The sequence below is a fragment of the Neocloeon triangulifer genome, unplaced genomic scaffold (genome assembly GCF_031216515.1).
Source record: "Neocloeon triangulifer isolate White Clay Creek 2 clone unplaced genomic scaffold, ASM3121651v1 ptg000003l, whole genome shotgun sequence".
NCBI classification, from domain to species: Eukaryota; Metazoa; Arthropoda; class Insecta; order Ephemeroptera; family Baetidae; genus Neocloeon; species Neocloeon triangulifer.
Window position 1 is genome coordinate 12261828 of NW_026775546.1, and position 19554 is coordinate 12281381.

The following is a 19554-nucleotide window of genomic DNA, read 5'->3' on the forward strand; positions in this document are numbered from 1 at the left end:
ACATAAAACAAATCATCACCTTTTATACACAAAAGAGATCAAATTAACAAAAGCATGAACAATATATTTGATGGATTTTATGCGCGAGGAGTGACTTTTTAATCTTTGGGATGAGTACTTTTTACACGTAGTTTGCAATTATGTTGTGTGTGTTACTTTTATTACTTGCTGCGCTATATTTACAGGATTTTCGTATATATTTTTCGAGTCTCACGAGAGAGTATTTTCCTTCTCTAACTTATTGGCTAATCTTCTTCTTCTTGTCCTCATATATTCAGATCATTAACAACATTTCCTTGCTCATTGTTCTCAGAAATCAACGTAGGATAAATCTCAATTAATCCAAAGTACACTCACATTATATCTCGTTAAATATATTGTAACTTTTGCTCGCAAGTTTAACAACTTTCGGCACTTATTTGATATTTTCCGTATCTTTTTACACGCCTTAATCTTAAAACGAGTTCAGTTTTGTCAGTAAACAACATTGATAGTGGTATATATTTTATATATTTTTTATTCATGAACTTTGCAAATAATGCAGTTGTTGATATAGTTTTTTTTTTTAATCCTCACACACGCACATGTAATTGGACTTGAACGACAACACCGACGAGTACTCTGATGATTCAATTCGAGTAAAGAGAGAGAATTAAAGAGTTCGATATTATTTTACGCGATTAATTTCGTGTGTATTTATAATCAAGTTCATATTTTCGGGGGGAAATCTTTGCAAAGTCCGAAAAGTTATTCAAACCTCGGACTTTGTAAATTTCTGCAACATTTAACAAGGAAATCACATGTATAGGCACATTCAGAAGAGAGAAAGTCGAAAATACCCTGATCGAAAAACAGCAGACACATGAGAATTATTATTATTATCGAAAGAAGTCAAATCTTTGATTGGTATTTTAGGTATAGATTTTGAAGAAATAATGGAACAATATCGAGTCTGTAAGGACCAGTCTCATTTTGGAAAAAACCTTGAGAATTTCTTTTCGAAATGGAACGGATTTGCAGTTCGTACAACAGACAAAAACATGCACAACAGTGGGGAGAACATTTATAGCCGCCTGAGGATTTTAATTTAAGTGTTTTTCCTACGATGAGACGATGAAACCGACATTGATGAATGCAAGGAAGTTCCGTGTGGAATGTGTTGTTTCCGATTTTTGCCACTCCGGTCCGCATTTCATCGTGGGCTGGAGTGGCAAAACTTTTTGTTGATACGTGAACATTCATTATTATTATTTAATGTAAACTTGTAACGATCACAAACACGTATTTTTATATATTTGTGGATGTTTGCAACAAGGGGCAGATCAACAGCATTCATCCCAACGACCACTATTTTTGCGCTAATTATGTCTTTCACACGTATTTACAAAACACCGAGAATCACTGCTTTTATATCATTAAATTCAACACGTTATTTTGTAAATATCACCGTTATTACTTCCGCAGAAATTAGTACTTTTTTTACATATCCAGCAAACGATCTCTCATCTTTTGTTTTTCCCAGGGAATGTAATAAAAAGTTTTATATCTTTACAATTAAATGTTATCAAAATATATAATATAGAGTTTCAAAAATTTGTTTTTTCCTCTTTTTTGCTCGGCCCGAAACTAAACTTCTCCGAATGATCTCCAATTTTTGTTTAGATTTTTTCTTGTCTGCTCGTCTCTTTAGAAGTATATTTATGCAAGTCAAACTGAGTGTGTGTATTTTGAGTAGTGCTTTGGAGGAGATTGGATTTCCCTGCGAGACCTGCGGTTTCTAACAAAAGTATTGAGTGCATTTTTCTACTAATCTCATTCATTCTTTGAAACAACGACGAATTTTCTATTCATAAAAAACGACATTTGTAAATTGATGCAATTCAAGTAAAATTTGCTTCCACAAACGTTCGTTGACGTGTGCTAATGAAAATTTGGCATTTCTTCATTTGATTCGCACATTTCGTTTTTATATACTAAAGTGAGATAAATTCAGTTATACATTTCTGATATTTTTTTTTAACTAAACTCACGCCTGTCCCGCAGAGATATCTGATATGATTGGTTAGTACAGTAGTTTTTTTAAGCCTTAAACCTTACACGTGTATTTTAGAGATCATTGGCGCCTAACTCAATTAAGTCTTTTAAAATATTTGCAAATTCTCACACAGATATTCGCGAATCAACCTCTAAATATAACTAACAATTGAAAACGCCACCAATCTTCAATCAAATGTGAACAAAATTGCAGGGGAACGTGATGATTTCATCTTAAATTCCACCCCTTGAATTAATAGAGCTTTCCAAATTTTTAAAATAAATAAAACCTGCAAAACTACTTTTGAGGGAGTTTAAATGAAGAAAAAACTTTCTGAAAATTAGTGAAAATATGGTTGATGATAATACTTTTTTCAACATATTTAACAACTCCAAGTAATATATTTTTTGTAAAAGGAAAATGGAACGATATTTTAATATTTTCCTTATTAATTTAAATAATTTTTTACTTCATTTGAAACACACCTTAAAATTACATGTTTCAAGTTTCAAATAAAAAACTTTTTAAATTGTTCAGGAAATTCATAGAGAACTAATAATTTAAAATTAAGCTCTTTAAATTATTAACAAATAGATTTATGAACAATTTCATTAATTCAAGGGATGACCTTAATGAAGTATTTAATTAATTTGCTGATTTATGAATTATACTTGACAAAAATTGGTAACGTTTCCTATTTCAATATAACTAAAATCTGAGTCGCACATGAGTCGTTCTGGGGTTTCAAAGGTTTTTCTCCTTAACAACTTCTTAATTCGATTCTCTACATTCGCAGTATAATTCTCGTCTAATTATCTACACACAGCTATACTGAGGGGTATAGGGGGAGTTTCCTTAACAACATTTTTATTTCTTTCTACTTCCTCGTCAGTTGATTGTTGATGTTTTTTTCTCTCCACGATTTAGTCGTCCCACGAGGGGAACTGCGACTCGTCCAGCACCATGCCCATGTTGTTGATGCCGCCTTCGGGGGCGTAGTAGGGCGCCGCCGACGTTGGGGGCGGGTCCGTCGTCCGCGTCGGCTTGGCCGTCGCCGTCCGAGGCGGCTGCGGCTTAGTCACGGACAATTCGATGTTGTGCATCGAGTCTTCGCCGCACACGCCGTCTTGCTCGTCCTGCTCTTTCTGCAGCGTGCTGTTCTTGATTCCATACTTGAAGTACACGATAAAGCCTGAATAAAAATGATCGAAATCAAAATCACAGGAATTTTTGGAAAAATCAAAATTTAAAATAAAGAAAGTCTGTTATGAGCTTCAAATATGTACTTGTCCTGTTGTTAAAATCTTATTTCATGTTAATTTTAATATTCAATAATTCAATTGACGGCATGCTTAGGTTCAAAATTGTCTTGTAAAAAATGAAATAAAAATCTTGTTAATTTGTAGAATTTTATTGTAATTAAATGTTATGTATTATAAATGTAATGTTACTTTTACAAAGAACCTGAACATCCCGTTTAAAAAAAAAAAAATTCAATTTTATATTTTTGTTAGAAAAGTATTGTGAAATGATTAAGGCAATAACTTAACATTTATAAAAGTTACATTGAAAACAATTATTTACAAAACAAAAAGGGGAAAAAAACTACACAAGCCAGTCATATTTGATTTTAGCGATATAATAAATTCAGTCTTTCTATTCAGTCTCTATAGTTTGAAGCAAAGTAAAAGTATATTTTAATGAAATAAAACTATTTCTTTTTTTAATTTCTTCTTCAGACTCACCTATAGACATCCAGATGGTGAAACGCACTAATGTCAGAATGGAGAGCTTGAAAATGAGGTAGATATTCACAGTGACTGCGATGGCCGGCACGAAGGGCAAGCCAGGTGTGGTGAACATGAGAACTTTTCTGCAACACAAACAATTCAACGTTTAGAATTGAAATTAAAAAATGAAACTGGAAAAGAATGTTGAAAAACGTAGGAGGGGTTAGGCAACCTGTAATAATTGAATGCCCTACAGGTTGCATATATTCTTTTTATTCTAAATTCAGTTTATGATTAATAATTCTTAGCTCATATTATTAATATTTATAATTAACTTTTTATAATTTGGCCAAAGAAAAATATATTAATTGTAAGTTTTTTACAAAACATTTCTTTTAAATAACAAATTTTGGTTGAAAAGGTCCCAGTTCAAGCTGTTTTTCAAGAAATGAAAAATTCTAAAAAGCTTCTCTTTTAACTAGTCGGATGTTAAAATTATAATAAGAGAAAATTAAATTAAGGATGTTTCTTCTAAGTTGATTTTGAAGAATTTAAGCGGGACAGCTTCGGTAAAATAGTAAATTTTTTCCATAAAAAAACGCTAGAAGTTTTGAAATAAATTTGCAAAAATTGGTACAATAATATTGTCAAACAAATGTAGGAAATTTTAATTTATATAAATAACAAATATTTGTTAAAAGCAGGGAACAATTAAAACAATATCGCTTTCAGTCTCACATAATTTTCAATTAGAAAGATACAATTTGCAAAGATCCATTAATACAACAAATTTTTGGACAGAGTTAAAAATGAAAACAATTAGAGATATTTTAAAAACAAAATAATTATTGAAATTTCCTGGAAATCTTGAATTTTAAACTTATTATCTAAATAAATCTTCATTTTATTGAATTTTGAAATAATTTGATAGGAAATTTTATATAAAAAACTCACTTGTTTTGTGGTTTGCGAGAAATAAGGAGGAGGACCGCGAGGATGGCACAGAAAAACACTAAGAGGAAGAATCCAGTCCATCCGCCGCCGCCACTGGCCACGCCGACCACCACAATCAAGTCAAACACAATGACCAACAAGTAGAAAAGTCCGACCATCTTCATGACGAACATGCCCGACTCCTCGGTGGCCGGGCCCTGGTCCACCCACGGGAACATGCCCGGGCACACGTAGCTCAGGGCCTGCACGAGGCGCCGCCTGGCGCCGCTCAGGAAGCCGCCGAGGGCCTGCGCGCCGGGCGCCGCCCCCACCGCGTCGCCGATGTTGGCCGCCAGCCCGCCCACCATGCCCGTGGCCGCCGTCTGGCCGCCCACGCCGCCTCCTGGCAGCGACCCGTAGAACTTATTCTCGCAACGGTCCGACACCAGGTACTCGTCACCCTCGTAGTCGTTCTCGGGAAACGTGTCGTCGCTGTCCGGAGAACCGCGCGTCACGCGACGCACCAGCACCTTCTGGTTTGTGCCCATCGCCTGGCTCTGCGAAAACAAAAACAATATTATTTTGCTGTGTCAATTGCGTGTTTAAGATAATCATCAAATTTTTTAATGCAAAATCCGTGACAAGAAATAAGAATAATTTTGATAAAAGAGATTTTTAGAAAAAGGAAATACTGATTTTTTTTTTTAATTAATTGATTCCTTCAGCAAAACAGCCAAAAAAATAAGATATACATTGGTTTTAAAACAATCCAAGTAATGTAAAAATTTAATTTTTTCCAAATTAAAATAAAACTGCTCGAGATAGTTTTATTAAAACTGCTGTCAAATTAATTCAGGAAAATTTTTTAATTTTCTTAGTGGGGGGTTGGAGTGAATGAACCAAGGTACCTTTTTTTAACTGTCACTGACTCTGAAAAAGGTCAAAATTTTAACCCGTGAAGATAGGCAACTTGACAAAAAATTCAAGATAGGCAAAAGATGCTCCTTGTTATTTTGCACTAGTAATCAAATTTACAATTTTTTTAACAAGCCGTTTTGAAAAGAAGCATTCGATTATTCGAATGACTTGAAATTATCTTTTCTGATGAGTCAAGAATTATAAAAATAAGGCTATTTTCATCATATTTCAGTCAAATTACTTTTTTTGCCGTTGATTTTCTAGAGCAATGATGTACAATAAACACTAGTCAACAAGTGGTACAGAATCAAATAACTTGTATATTGTTGGGTCGTAAATTTTGGAATTATCTGAAAACAGCATCTTTATTGTAGTTTATTATTGAAATCAAATCCTCCCAAAATGAGAATTTGTTTCTCAAATTTGACTCTCAAATGATTGCGTGAGAGTTGCTCAGAATTCTAACACCTGTATAGAAATCGATATTTATCTAGTGGAAAGGCATCGTAAAAATTATATGGCTGGTTCATGCGCAACTGAAGTCTTGTGAATAATTTATGAACACCTAAATTGGGAAAGTTGGAGCCATTAAAATTATTGTCTAAAGGTCACTAAAGCTATTAAATATCCCTTTATAGACAACTGAAGATCTTCAAAATCAATATGGAAATAATTAGAAATTGACTTTTAATTAATAAATTTTCATTTTAATTCCGATTCTGAAATTATTACTCAGCAGTTTCCCAGAAAATAAAAATATTTTCAATTTGTCTTCATAAAGTCTTTTAAAATTCTAATTTGCTGCAAAATGGATTTGTTTATTCTGATTAAAAACATTAATTTATTATTAAATGCACCAAAACCAGAATAAATAAAAAAAAATCAAGAATTTGAAACGAAAAATTTAAAAAGAATGAATTTTAGCATTAAATTAAAATAAATTATTCAAATAATTACCGCATGTCCGATCATGAATCCGGACATCATGGGCTGGTGGCTGCCGGGGCCGACCTCGAGGGCGCTCTTGAGGTCGTCGGGCCTGAGCTGGTCGCCGTAGAGGACCTGGCCGTTGGCCACGTCCTTGGAGGGGGAGCGGCGCATGGGCGTGCGCAGGGCCTCGGGCAGCAGGTCGATCAGGTTGGTCGTGTGCGGCTGGTACCGCAGGATGAGCACGCACGTCGACACCAGGGTGTACGCCAACAGGGTGCCTGCGTGGTTTATTTTCAACTTGCAAAGACAAAAAGAAGGAAAGGACGGACTCACCGATGGACATCATCTCGACGAGCACCTCGAGTTGAATGACCAGGGCGGCCACCGACGCGGCCAGACCCGAACACAACGTGGCCAGCACTGGTGTGCCGGTGAAAGGAAGCACTCGCGACAGATCGCTGCAAAAATTTATTCCACTCGTCAATTCATCAAGTTGAAAAATTAAAAAACTTAAATATTTTTAAATCATAGCTTTGGAATAATCTTTATTATGTTTCATTTTTCAAATAAAATCTTCCAATTGAACATAATTCTATTCGAACGTTTGCAGAAATCAATATTTGTTGAGCAAGAATAGCATCATAAAAATTAAATGTTTTAATTTAGTGACCTGCAAATTGTCTCGAAAAGCCAAAATTTTCTCAAAACATTCAGAGAGCCATCAAATAATTAATGATTGGTCCTGAAACTTCCAGATAATTCAGGAAATTGAACGAAGGTATATTTATTTAACTCTGGCTCGTGTGGAAAACATTTTAGAGAAAAATGTTTCAAACAAAACAAATTTTAATTTTGCAGATTTGCACATTCTTTGTATAAATTTTATTCTGAATCCCAAGCGAAAAAAGTTGTGATTGAAAAATGAGGTTTTCTGCTAAATTTTAACCTGAAACTTTGGCCATAGGCTCAAAATCATTATAATTTAAACAATTTGTAGACATTATTTTTTTAAATTTAGGAATATATTCAAATTTATGAAATTTAATAAAATCGAGTTACCGGAAAATGAGCCCGTCTTTGGCCATGGCGTAGACGATCCTCGGCATGGGGAACATGGAGCCGAACATGGACACGGTCAGCCCTGCCAAGGCACCTATCGCCACCACCACTTTGCACTTGTACGCGCCCACTTGGCCGAACATCTCAACCAGAGCCGATTCTTGATCCACCTCATCGTACGGAACTGAAATTTGGAAAATATTTCAAATTTAAAATAAAAATAAAAACCATGGAAATATTATAGATGATAAGAATATGAACGAAATAAGAAGGAAGGGAAAATCATCATTTAAATTTCATTTCTTTTCAAATTGAAAGTTAATTAAAATTTATTGAATTGTTTAGCCGCTGGAAAACAGGGTTTTTCAAATTTATACAAAATACGGAAAGATCTAATTAAAAAAATATTGTTTCTTGGGATAAAATTAAAATAGCATTGAAATTTAACCTCCCAATTTCAATTTAATTTTATCCACAATGTTAAATGCTTAAATTATATATTTTTTACAAGTAAATTTTGTAGCAAATGGAAAGGCGTTTTATTTGCGCACCGCAATTGAGCATAAAAAGCGTTTAACAAGACGCCCAATTTGCCACGATTGACTGCGCCGCGCGATCGAAGCGAGACATGCGGAATAAAATGCGCTCACCGATAAGTGTCAGCATCATGGACGAGGTGACGTAAGCCGCGAGGATAATGACTAGGCTAGTCACGATGGCGTAGGGAATCGATTTCTTGGGATTGGTGGCCTCCTCGCCGGTCGTGGCGATGATGTCGAAGCCGATGAAGGCGTAGAAACAGGTTGCTGCCCCGGTCAGTACCTAAAGAAAGAAAAAAAACACCCCCTCAGTCACAGTCGAAAAAAAAGAGGAGAAGCACTCGGAGTGAAAATGACGCAGCTCGAGTGGCCGCTCTTTTTATACACCTGCTGTTTGCTCAACAGAAAAGTTTTTCTCTTTTTTCATTCTGGCAGAGAAATATGTCGATGTAAATAAACAGCTAGCGGGGTGGAAATATTGACATTGCAATCAAGCCGCGGCGAATCAATCAGATATTGTATTGACACGTTTTTCTGTTTGCAAAAGAAGCTTATTGTTTTTTGATCGGCTAGCAAATCGCTACACAAAAAGTCATGATAGAACAGGTCTCATTATTTTGATTAACAGAGGGAAATTATTTACATCATTAGTGAAATTTACGAATGGGAAAAATAGTGATTTTAGGATTTGAATTTTTTAGAAAACAGTTTTCTTTGTGAAATCTTTAGATTTATAACATTAGAAAATCTCATTTTAATAGAGATTTCATTTGATAAATGTTGAGATAATTTATTTTTGAACTTCAATTTTAACCTAAAATGTTTATTTTGACTTAATTAATGCATTTTAGCTCATTTGCAACGAAGAGAATTAAAATATACCAATTTTATGTGCCAAAAATGTAAGCTTTACTTTTTCCTTCAATTTATCAAGTTTTTGAACTTTCCAACTGGGAGTGATAAAAAAAATTATTGAAATATCTCTGAATCGTATTTTGCCAATTTCATTCAAATTGTATCTGAGAACAATGGTGCCGTTTTTCATGAATTTTTTTAACCTTTCCATTGATTTTAATTAGGAAAAGACTCACCCCTGACCAACCGTACGGGAGGAATCCTTTGTGTTCCGTCCAGTTCTTGGAATCAACATAAAACAGTCCGGCAGTCATGATGAATACCCACACAGCCAGGTTGATAACATTCAGGATGTTATTGAAAATTAGAGACTTCTTCACGCCGGCAGCCATGATCACCATCATGACGAGCGTGATGATAAAGGCGAGGAAATCAGGCGGTCGACCTGAAAATTTGAAAATCAATCAAAATTTGCTTTTATTAATGATGACAGTTAAAAAAATTATACCTAAATATGAATTGATTCTTCTTTATTAAAAAAAAAATTTAAGAAAATAATAAAATATTTTATTATAGAATCAGGTAAAAATGAATCTTGATTTTCAAGTAATAATTATGAAACGATGTTAAATTTGACTGACCGAATATGGTGCCGATGCTGTTTCCTATCGCAGAGCTGATGGCGCCGTTGGCGAGCGCGTCGAAGCACGCGCTGAGCGCACACGCGCACGCCGACGTGCCGATCAAGTACTCGAGGACCATGTTCCAGCCAATGACGAACGCGAGGAACTCGCCCACGGTCACGTAGCTGTACATGTACGCCGACCCAGTCGTGTTTGGAACCCGAACTCCGAACTCGGCGTAACAAGCACCTGCCAAAATCAAACACTTATAATTTAGCTTCCAAGTTTTATGTCTCAACAAATTATATAAGTTTCAAATAAAATTGCAATATTTGTGTATTAAAAATAATGTTTCCTTAATTTAAATGTGTTATTTTTAGTTTTAAACATTTTTGCACCAACAATTTTTTTTATAAACTACTCTTTTATGCAGAAAATTTTCCGTCCTGAAAAAAATTTGCTTGGCCTATTCATAAATTATTTTTAACTCTGCTTTTGAAAGATATTCATTCACAAATAACCCTCTTTCAGACACACCTCCGCTTCTTTCATGGTTTCCTCGCCTTTCATCTCTAAAATGATTTCAAAAGATAGTAGGTCAAATCCGTTCGCCCTCGTCCAGCCTGTTTCCCCTCGCAACGGAAAAAGGCACACATACGTTATGTACTTTTTCATCTGACGCGTTCAAATGTGAGCAACACACATTTCCGATGAGCTTTTATGGCACAAATTGCGCAGGAAAAAATGAAACGCAGACATGTGTGCCAATTGATTTTTTTTTTCATTGAAAATGCAGAGATGTTTACAATCAAATTTCAATCTGTATTTTCTATCTGATGAAAAACAAAATTAATTAAAAGAATTTGTTATTCTGAAAAAAGTCGCAAAATTTTAATATATATTAGTTGATGAATGATTATAAATTAATTTTGTAAATTTCCAGAAACGTTTTAAAGTAAAATTGAATGATTTAGAAAGCCGAATTTGTAAAAATCGGACTAAATTTTATGAAAATTTTATTGAAGCTAAAAAAAAATTAAATCCAAATCAATTTTTGACTAAAAAATGATCTTGAGGAAAACGGTTTAACAAATGCTTTGCAAAATATATCTCCTCACTTTTTCCAGAGGCCAATTCTAAAAGAGGAAAAAATGATTGGAAATTTGAGCTTCTAAATCCGAAATAGAGAAATTTTATCTCCTTTGATGATATTTCGCAGACTCACACGTCGCAAATATTATATTTCCCAGCTTCACATGTGCCGGAAATTTTGCAATTCCCAACGGCAATTTCAATCTGCAGCTGTTTTTTTTCTTCTTTCATTCTGTACATCTCTAGGCAAAGCCGAGCTGCAATAAACTTTTCAAAGAGAGACTTTTACAGCAGCCGAGCCGGTGCGTGCGGACTTGGCAAAAAGTTTTCATTCCTTTCGCAATAATAATGATAAAAATATGATACGACTTTCTGCTTTGAATATCCTCCGAGTTCCAAACGTGAATGAAGAGAAGTTCATTCAACTTATGAACTTTCCAACCTGAGAAATTTAAATCAAAATCAATAATTAATAAGTTCAAATCTTTTTCTTTAAAATTGGAAAAATTTAAATAAATCCAAATTAATTTTACTCGAATTTATTGAATAAAAAAATCCATAAAAATATTTTGATTTTGAATTAAAAGTCAAAATTCTTTTAAATAAATAATCTAGTTTACTATCGATTGCAGATTGACTTGATGAATATGCAAATTTCATCAAAATTCACCCTCAGATCGTCACCTCCGTGCACCATTACCGGGAGTTTTCCATGCCTGGGGCGAAACATTAACTTTTGCGCTGCTGAGAGTGTGTGGGCGTGTGTGGAGGAAGAATCACATTTTCTTGCCGGCGTCATCTCGCTTCAAAACTTGACTGAGATAAGCGAAAAGTGACAGACGCGCGCAGTAAAAAAAAAACTCTCGCTCAGAAAAGAAGTTGTCGCGCGCACGAGAGGTTACACAAGAGACACAAGTTGCTACATTCTTAATTGGCTCGTCGACTTCTGCCATACCAGCATAGAAACTTCAAGCTCGCAAAAGTTTCAAGAATATTATAATATTTCATTGTTATACTTAAATGATAAAATCCACAAAATTATGAATATTTAAAAAATCATTATAATACTCAAAATTGAAAGAATTTAACTTCTAATTTAAGCATTAATTTATTTTTTGTAGATTTAACCTTAAATTAGTTTTATTTTAAATTGATTTTGAATTTTTTTAATTAATTTCAACGAAATTTTGGCCAAAATCAGCTGTCACGCGGTTTGAATCGAGTTCTCATTCAACCGCTTTTCCCTTCCACGAGCACAAATTCGCCTTAAAAAAAGTAATCTAAATGCAAATCGCTCGCAGCGGGCCGCTGAAATTAGCCGCAACAACTATTATTGAAACCAGAGCTACATTGTGTGGTGCGCGACCCGCTCGACTGAGCTGTTCGGCGGGTTTGCCTGACGCTTCTCAATTCACTGATTCATCGAAAACCAGCGAAATTCAAATCTCATTGCTGTTAATTTAGGGCCAAATGCGCACGAGTGGACAAACCAATAACATCTGAAAGTTCCACTTGAATTACTCTAATGTACGTTTTGCGCAAATTAGATGAGGATAAAAATTACAATTCTCCAATTGTCAAATTTTTTTTCTGAATTAGAATTAACGTGAGAAATTTTTTGTTTATCCGTTAAGTTTCCTTTTAATTTTCAAGGAGGAAAGTACACAAATTTTCCCCCACGCAAAAACATTACAACTAAAGAGGAAATACCAAACGGTTAAAACCAGTATTTGACATTGATGGACTGACTGTATGGGCGGTGGGAGCGTAGGCAGTTTACAGAGGATGAAAGCAAACAAAGTGGAAAATCTCTCTCGATCTCTGTTATTTTGACGTCTCGTTTTCAGAACCGAAATTCATCCAGAATTTTCCTCCTGTTCAAAGTCCAAAGGAGCTTCCGAAGCACTTTAATATGTTGAGTAAGTTTCTTTCTTTTTGAGAAGACATCAATTCTATCAATTTAAAAGTTCTTTTTCCTCTAGGGAAGATTTTGAGCTCACTTCAAGAGCGCTCGGATTGGAAAAAGGAAAATTGCTTGATATGATCTGTTTTGTTTCAAGTTGTATTTTCATCGCAATCTTTGCATTTTTTACTAACAAATTAACCTTTACTTGTTTGGAAAATTGCAGAATTTCCTACCTGAAAATATTGAAGCTACGGCGGCGATGATGAAGGAAATGACGACACCAGGCCCCGCTACATTCCTAGCTACCATTCCAGCGACTAAATACATTCCTGTGCCTACGCAGCTCCCGACGCCCAACGACGTCAGGTCTAATGTGTCAAGGCATTTCTGAAACAAAATAATGTCAAATTAATAACAAAAGCAGATTATTTAAAACAAAAAATACAATTAAAACTAAAGTATTACCAGAATTTTAAATTTTAATTTGCTGCATTAAAAAAAAAAAACTTGTGAATGCTAATTTTTTCCTGTCCATTTAATTAGATTTATTCCATAAATTTCAAGATGGATCTGAATACAATTTTTTTTTTAAATCTAATTACCAAAATGCAGCTCATGAAAATGAAATTTTTTACATTAACAGAATTTAAATTTGTTCCTTATTCTCATTAATAACTAAGAAAACTTTCAAAAGACGAGTTCCTTTGAAAGAAATTGGATAACTTTAATTTTCACTGAAATGCAATCAGGAAAGAAATTAATTAATTGAATGAGAATGCTAAAGTTTTCAAAATTAATTTTTTCCTGCCACAGAGAGCAAAGCAATCAAGGCGTCCTTGATCCTCCCCATGAATATAAACCGGCAGTTTTTTTCCTGGAGAGAGAAAGATGAATTGGGGGTGTTTGGAGAGATGCCACGCTCATCGCCCTCGCCCCAGCTTTATGGAGTGTTTATTAAAATTTCGCGCAGCTGTTGCTGAGATGAAAAATAGTTTCTGGGCGGCTGCCACGAGCAAACTTTTCCAATTACTCGACGCGCACCCAATTATTGGGAAAGGGAAATCAACACTCAAAAAACAGCTTCGCAGAATCAGTGCGGTTGAAACTTAATTTGTGGAGGACCAAAATAACCGTTGTTCTGGGAAAAATCGTTAATGGAAACAAAACAAGAGGCGTGTGGGGTGAATGAATAACAAAGGAAGAGACTAGGCATTTAAAAGAGAAGAGAAATGCGAGCCCAAAAATAACATTTCTAATTATGAATTAATGAATATAATAATTACCTTTCAATCTCTTGATTAGTTTAATTAGTTTGTGTTTATAATTTGAAGAAGAAAGCTTATTGCAGTTAACTAAATCTGAAAATGTATCTATGATCTAAAAAAATTCAGCTTCACATTGAATCAATGATCAGAAAATATTCAAAATTTTGATACTTTTCATAATGATGCAATTTAAACAAATTATATTTTGAAATAAATTAATTATGAATTTTAAAATCTTTGTATGGTTTTTTCCTCTCAAAAATGGATTTTTTGCAGGTTAAAAAATTTTTATTTAATTTTATTTTCGCTTATAACTTTTAAATTTATTTTCTCGAAATATTTGGGATAAATTTTGTAGCATTTGGATTCATTTTCTCTTCAGGGCAGGCCGCGCGCGAAATAAGTAAAGAGAGAGCGTCTGGCGTCCTTCCAAAGTTCTCCCTCGTCTGCACGTTGAATTTTTAATAATAAATAGACTGGCGGGCAGCGAAAAAGAGGCTCCACGTGACGGGACTGTGTGTGTATATTTTGCCGGGGGAGAAGGCGAATTCCCCAGCTGGGCGCGCAGCCGCACATAATGTGGTCATTTGGTGCGCCTAGAAAGACCCACGACGCCCCACGGCCAAATCTCAAGCTCGTAAATTTCCGCGACTTACTTGCTACGGTTGCGCTGGATTACTCGGGAAGGGCAAAGTATAAAAAGTAAGGCAAGTTGCATTTTACGATAAAAGTCGGCATGAATTGCATCCTTTTTTTCATATAACAGCCTTAAAAATTTTAGGGGAAAAATTTCAAATTGCTCTATAATATTAAAAAAAATTGAAACTAGTTTTTATTTGAAATTATGAGTAAAGACGCAGTTTTTCCATATAAGGCAATTTTTTGTAGTCGCAACAGTTAGATGAAAATTAGCAAATAAGGTTATTTTTGAGAAAAAAAAAAACAAAAAAAGATGCTAATACAGAGTTAAGTTAAAAATATTTAGTATTTTTTAGCATTGAAGGCAAAATAAAAATTGTTTTTGCATTCACATAATTTTAATCTCGAAGACAAAGTTTGCAGAGATTATTTTTCGGTACAAAAAGTTTATTTATAAATATTTAATAAATAATTTCTCCCCACAATTTTCTCCTATTTGTGAGAATTATTTTACTTATTGATTATTATCAGATGGGATTTTGGTGAAGTAAACTTTTTCCAATTAATTTATTTCAATAAAATAAAATTAATTCTTAAGTTTGTTTCCTTTTAAATTTATTCATGGGATTAATTTTTTTAATTAAAAGCGATTTATAAAATTTTACTGATTTTTAATAATAATTGAGCAAGAAAAATTCCTGTCTTTGCAATAAAATTCCGAGGTTTTGTGCGTGGGAATGGAAAATTCTTCTGCCTCTTTTTTCAAGGTGTTTTTTTTCCTTATTTCCAGTTGGCCGCAAAATGAGGCCTGAGAAAGTGGAATTGACAGCTAGGGGAGGAAAAAAAATAGACACGTCGTCCGTCGCAATTTCCTGACGGCGGAAACGTGCGGTTTCTTTTATTTATTTTTTTACCTGTAATTTGGGTTTGCCTGCCGATTGCGGCGTTGGTCGAGTTTCGGCCGTTTCTTGCAGCGACGCGACGTTTTTCGTGCGGATCAGTTTGGAGAACAGGGTCAGTCCGTCCCTGCGCAGCGCCTCCTTGTCCACGTTGGCGATCTTTTCCTGAATGTTCATCATCCTGTCTGCCGGTCACGTCTGAAACAATTTTTGAATTTATGAAAATCGCTAATTCAACTATAAATTTGAAATTATCTTTCGCAAGCATTTGAAAAAAATTCAAGTCAGTGTTGAATTTTTTACGTAACAATAAAATTTACAACAATAAATTCAAGTCATATTGTTAGGTAAAAATAATCTGTTCATTAAGCAAAACATGAGACTTTTGTAATTCCATTTAATTAAAGGCGATTAAATTTAATGCTTGTGCATAAAACGCGCAATTAGCGTGACCCAGTTTTCCGCAAATGAGCCGTCAAACAATTAGATTAAATGCGCGACAATAGAGTGTTGCCTTTCAGTCGTCAAAGAAGTGTCTTTCATTAATAATCCCTCTTGATTACCCGCTTTGTGCATCGGCCGGAAATCACAAAAGAAACTAACAACGCGCGGAGGAGACTTTTTTCATTTCTACGAGGGCTGCAAAACCCACCCGCCGGCCGAACAACCCTGTGAATATTTAATCGTCGGTTCTTTGAAGTGAAACGAGACCCATTCATGGCTCGCCGGCGACAACTTTTGCAGCCCTGCTTCAATTTTAATGTCGAGCCACAAAAAACGTTTTCATATTTCCGGCTCGGATTCGAATGTGGAATCGCATGATTGGACATGAAATAAATATAATCCCCTATTGGTGGCACGTTTGTGGCTTCAATGCGAGCTCCAAATATGGTAGACCTTTCAAATATTTTCACATCTCTCTTTCATCATTTGTGTAATTCGCCCTTTGATCCTTGACAAAAACGAATTTTGTGTATTTGCCCTGGGGATTCGTCAAAAATATCACTTTGACGTTCATTTTTCCGTTGCGTGTGACAGGTGAATTTTCATGTATAAATTAAATGCCTGAAAAATTATCATAATTTTCAGATCAAGTTCATTTGTGATCATATTTCAGGCCTGAAATAATAATAAAAGCAAACAAAATAGCTTCCCAAAATATTAAGAGCCGCATTTTTCAGTTGACAAAGTTAAATTTAACGAGGTAAAGCGCCAATGGGCTGATCGAAAATATTTGCTTACTCTGCTGAAATATTTCATTTCCCTCCCGAATTAATTTTGTTCTCCTCTCCTTGTTGGCTACAAAGTTTAGATCTTTCTAATGATGTTTGTTTAAATACAGTTAAATAAATATTAAATTGTATTTATCTTGCTTCATATAATGTTTGTTTTGATTGTTTTTACCAAATGTAAACTATACGCTCATATTTGTGTTGGGAAATAATTGGTACCAAAATTGATGCTATGTTTTAAATTGATTGAAAACAAATGCTGATTAGTCGAATAAATAAATAATTCATTTATTCAGTGAGAAAATTAATTAAAAACTGCTTTTCAAGCAAATTTTGTTGGAAATCAGCTTTCAAGGAGAATAAGAATTGACAAACGTTTTTAGCAGCTGGCAATTTGCACAATCCGGTTGAAACCCGAGCTCTGCACAAATAATTCCAAGCAAAAGGCTCGGCGCCGCACCATTAGATTTAATGAGAGAACCGCTTTGTGCACAGACGGGGGTACTTTAATGTGTACTTGTGCATGCGTGTGTGCCCACATAAGTACACTCAGTATCAATGTATGAATGTGTGTCACACACGCCGCAAACTTCGCCTCTTGCACGGCACTTTTGATGGGAAATTTGCATGCGATGGCTTCATTTGGCCTCAAAGGTGGCAACGAGATAAGTTTCGCAACGTAATGACAACCTAAACTGCAGTTTGCATAATACTCTCAAAAATAAATTAATAACTCTAATGATTTTGTTAAATGTATTTAAATTGATTTAAAATTTAATATGTCAATCAATATTTGGACGAATATTAATTAATTTAATCACAAATTAAGAACAAGTTTCAAAGATTGAAGAATTGCAGTTTGCAGGTAAATAATTTAAAAAAAGTTGTAAAATATCCTCTTATAATAAGATATTTTTTTACTTTCGTTATATAACAATTAATATTCATATTTAAAATTAATTTATTACTTTATTTATTAACTCAAACTATTGTAAAATAGAACAACATTAAAATTATTTAGAATTTTGTAAAAAATTTCATTAACAAATTCACATAAACTGTTCTAGAAACGTCTGGAAATATTCAAAAAATTAAATTTAACAATGAAAAAATTTAATAAAATATGCTGTTTTTGGTCTCGTCTACTTTGAATTAGCAGGAATAGAACAAAATGATTGAAACTTTTTGCTATTCAAAGTAAAACTTTTGTGCAAAACCCTCTCTCTAGATGTCTAGATATTAATTCAAAAGAATTATTTTAATTTTAAAAATTTCAAAAATAAAAATTGATTTGAAAGGAAGTTCGGCCATTATAAATTATTGTATCAAAAAGTTTCAGTCTAAATTATTGAGAACTGAGTCTGGCAAGGCAATACTATTAATAGTTTTAATAAACCTTATAATAAAGGAATGAAACCAAATATTTATCCTGTTTTTCACAATAACCCTTTCTTTTTTCTTATTATTTTCCATCATGATTGCGAGTGTCAGTTTCACAGACAACAAAGCTTTTCCGAGGCGTCTGCCTGGCGAGACAACATTTATTTCGCGCCGGTTGTTGAATTCAATTCCTCCCCGCGATCGTTGTCCTGAGGAAGCGCTGGAAAGATCTCGTTTCGATTCGGCCAACTGAGTTTTCATAAGTTTCGAGCGAGCGAGCGGAAAAGTCGGAAAGTCCAGCAGGAGAACGGCCGGGCGGGGAGAGTTCGTCCGCCCTCTCTCCCTTCATTATTGATCTAACAAAGCGGCGCCCCGACACAATTTTCGAGTGCAACCCTCACACATACATTGGCGGACCTGCCAGCTGCACCCCGTCCACACAATTTACATATTTCACTTTTAAGTTTTTGAAACATTAAATAAAAAAAGAGAGACATGCAAATATTTTATTTAAAATCAAAGCTTGTAAAATTTATGTTTCTTAAGAAGTTTAAATTACTTACTAGTAAGATTTTTTTGTTCTAAAAAATATTTTTTGTTTTTTTTTTGTAATTAAATTTTATCACTTTTCAGGTGAATTTTCAACATTTTCAGTAACAATCATCAGAAAAATACCAAAATTTCAATCTCAATTATTGTAAAATATTAATTATGGATTATATTCTTCTTAAACTGATTCAATATTACCGCTTTATTTAATTGAAATGAATTAAATCCTCCTTAATGAACCAAATTTGATGCGATTTCTCTGCTTTATTTCCACACAATTTCTATTCAGGCCCACACGTGATTGTATTTCCAGACGTCAATCGCATGCTCCGCCGCCATAGTTAGAGTTGCGTGTCAGGCGAAAGGTGTTGAGAAGCCCTTCCTCTTTTCCAGCACCAATATTTTTCCAGTCGTCAAACATCAAAGCCACCTCTTTCCGAGAAATAACACGAAAACCGTGGCTTGTGTTCAATTTTTAGCAAAATCTCATTATATAACGGTGGCTGCGTCCCTTTTGCAGGAAAATTTGCATTGCAAATTCGCGCGTTGGCCCCAAAGTGTGTTTACGAGACGAGCCATTTTGGGCGAGACTGGAGAGAGAGAGAAAGAGCCATTTCCGTCTCTTCGTAGACACAACCAAGAATTTGCCCCAGACGCCTCTTTATTTGCATTCGCTCAAGTGACACTCAAAAGCGTCTTCGCAAGCAAGATTAAGGCCTTTGATTCCGTAAGTCTGCCAAAAACAAAGAGAATGTCAAAACGCCAGCACTCAATTGTTGTATTTGTTGTGAATCTCATTAAGAGTTAAAACAAATAAAATTGATTAATTATTTGATAAAAACATATCTTCATATATTTCAGATTTTGTTATTTTCATCTTCTTTTTCGTTATTAAAACTTAAAATTACTTTATTTAATTGAGCATTATTTCGTGACCAGCTTTTCCTGGTGCTATAAAATTCATTTTTAA

At 34.4% G+C, this 19554-nt stretch overlaps 1 protein-coding gene across 2 annotated transcripts in view; it reads right to left on the minus strand.

Moving 5' to 3' along the window:
• Nucleotides 1-478: 478 nt before the first annotated feature.
• The window catches only part of LOC132192633 (probable cationic amino acid transporter), a 44159-nt gene continuing 25083 nt past the window's right edge, over nucleotides 479-19554 (minus strand). For both annotated transcript variants that reach the window (XM_059612683.1, XM_059612682.1), the window contains exons 2-12: nucleotides 15439-15621; nucleotides 12854-13007; nucleotides 9641-9871; nucleotides 9236-9444; nucleotides 8256-8427; nucleotides 7606-7789; nucleotides 6880-7004; nucleotides 6574-6824; nucleotides 4720-5255; nucleotides 3781-3908; nucleotides 479-3227 (exon numbers count right to left, since the gene is read on the minus strand). In XM_059612683.1, coding sequence (XP_059468666.1) covers nucleotides 2959-3227; nucleotides 3781-3908; nucleotides 4720-5255; nucleotides 6574-6824; nucleotides 6880-7004; nucleotides 7606-7789; nucleotides 8256-8427; nucleotides 9236-9444; nucleotides 9641-9871; nucleotides 12854-13007; nucleotides 15439-15603 — 2424 coding nt within the window. In that variant the 5' untranslated portion in view covers nucleotides 15604-15621 and the 3' untranslated portion in view covers nucleotides 479-2958. The remainder of the gene's footprint in view (nucleotides 3228-3780; nucleotides 3909-4719; nucleotides 5256-6573; nucleotides 6825-6879; nucleotides 7005-7605; nucleotides 7790-8255; nucleotides 8428-9235; nucleotides 9445-9640; nucleotides 9872-12853; nucleotides 13008-15438; nucleotides 15622-19554) is intronic.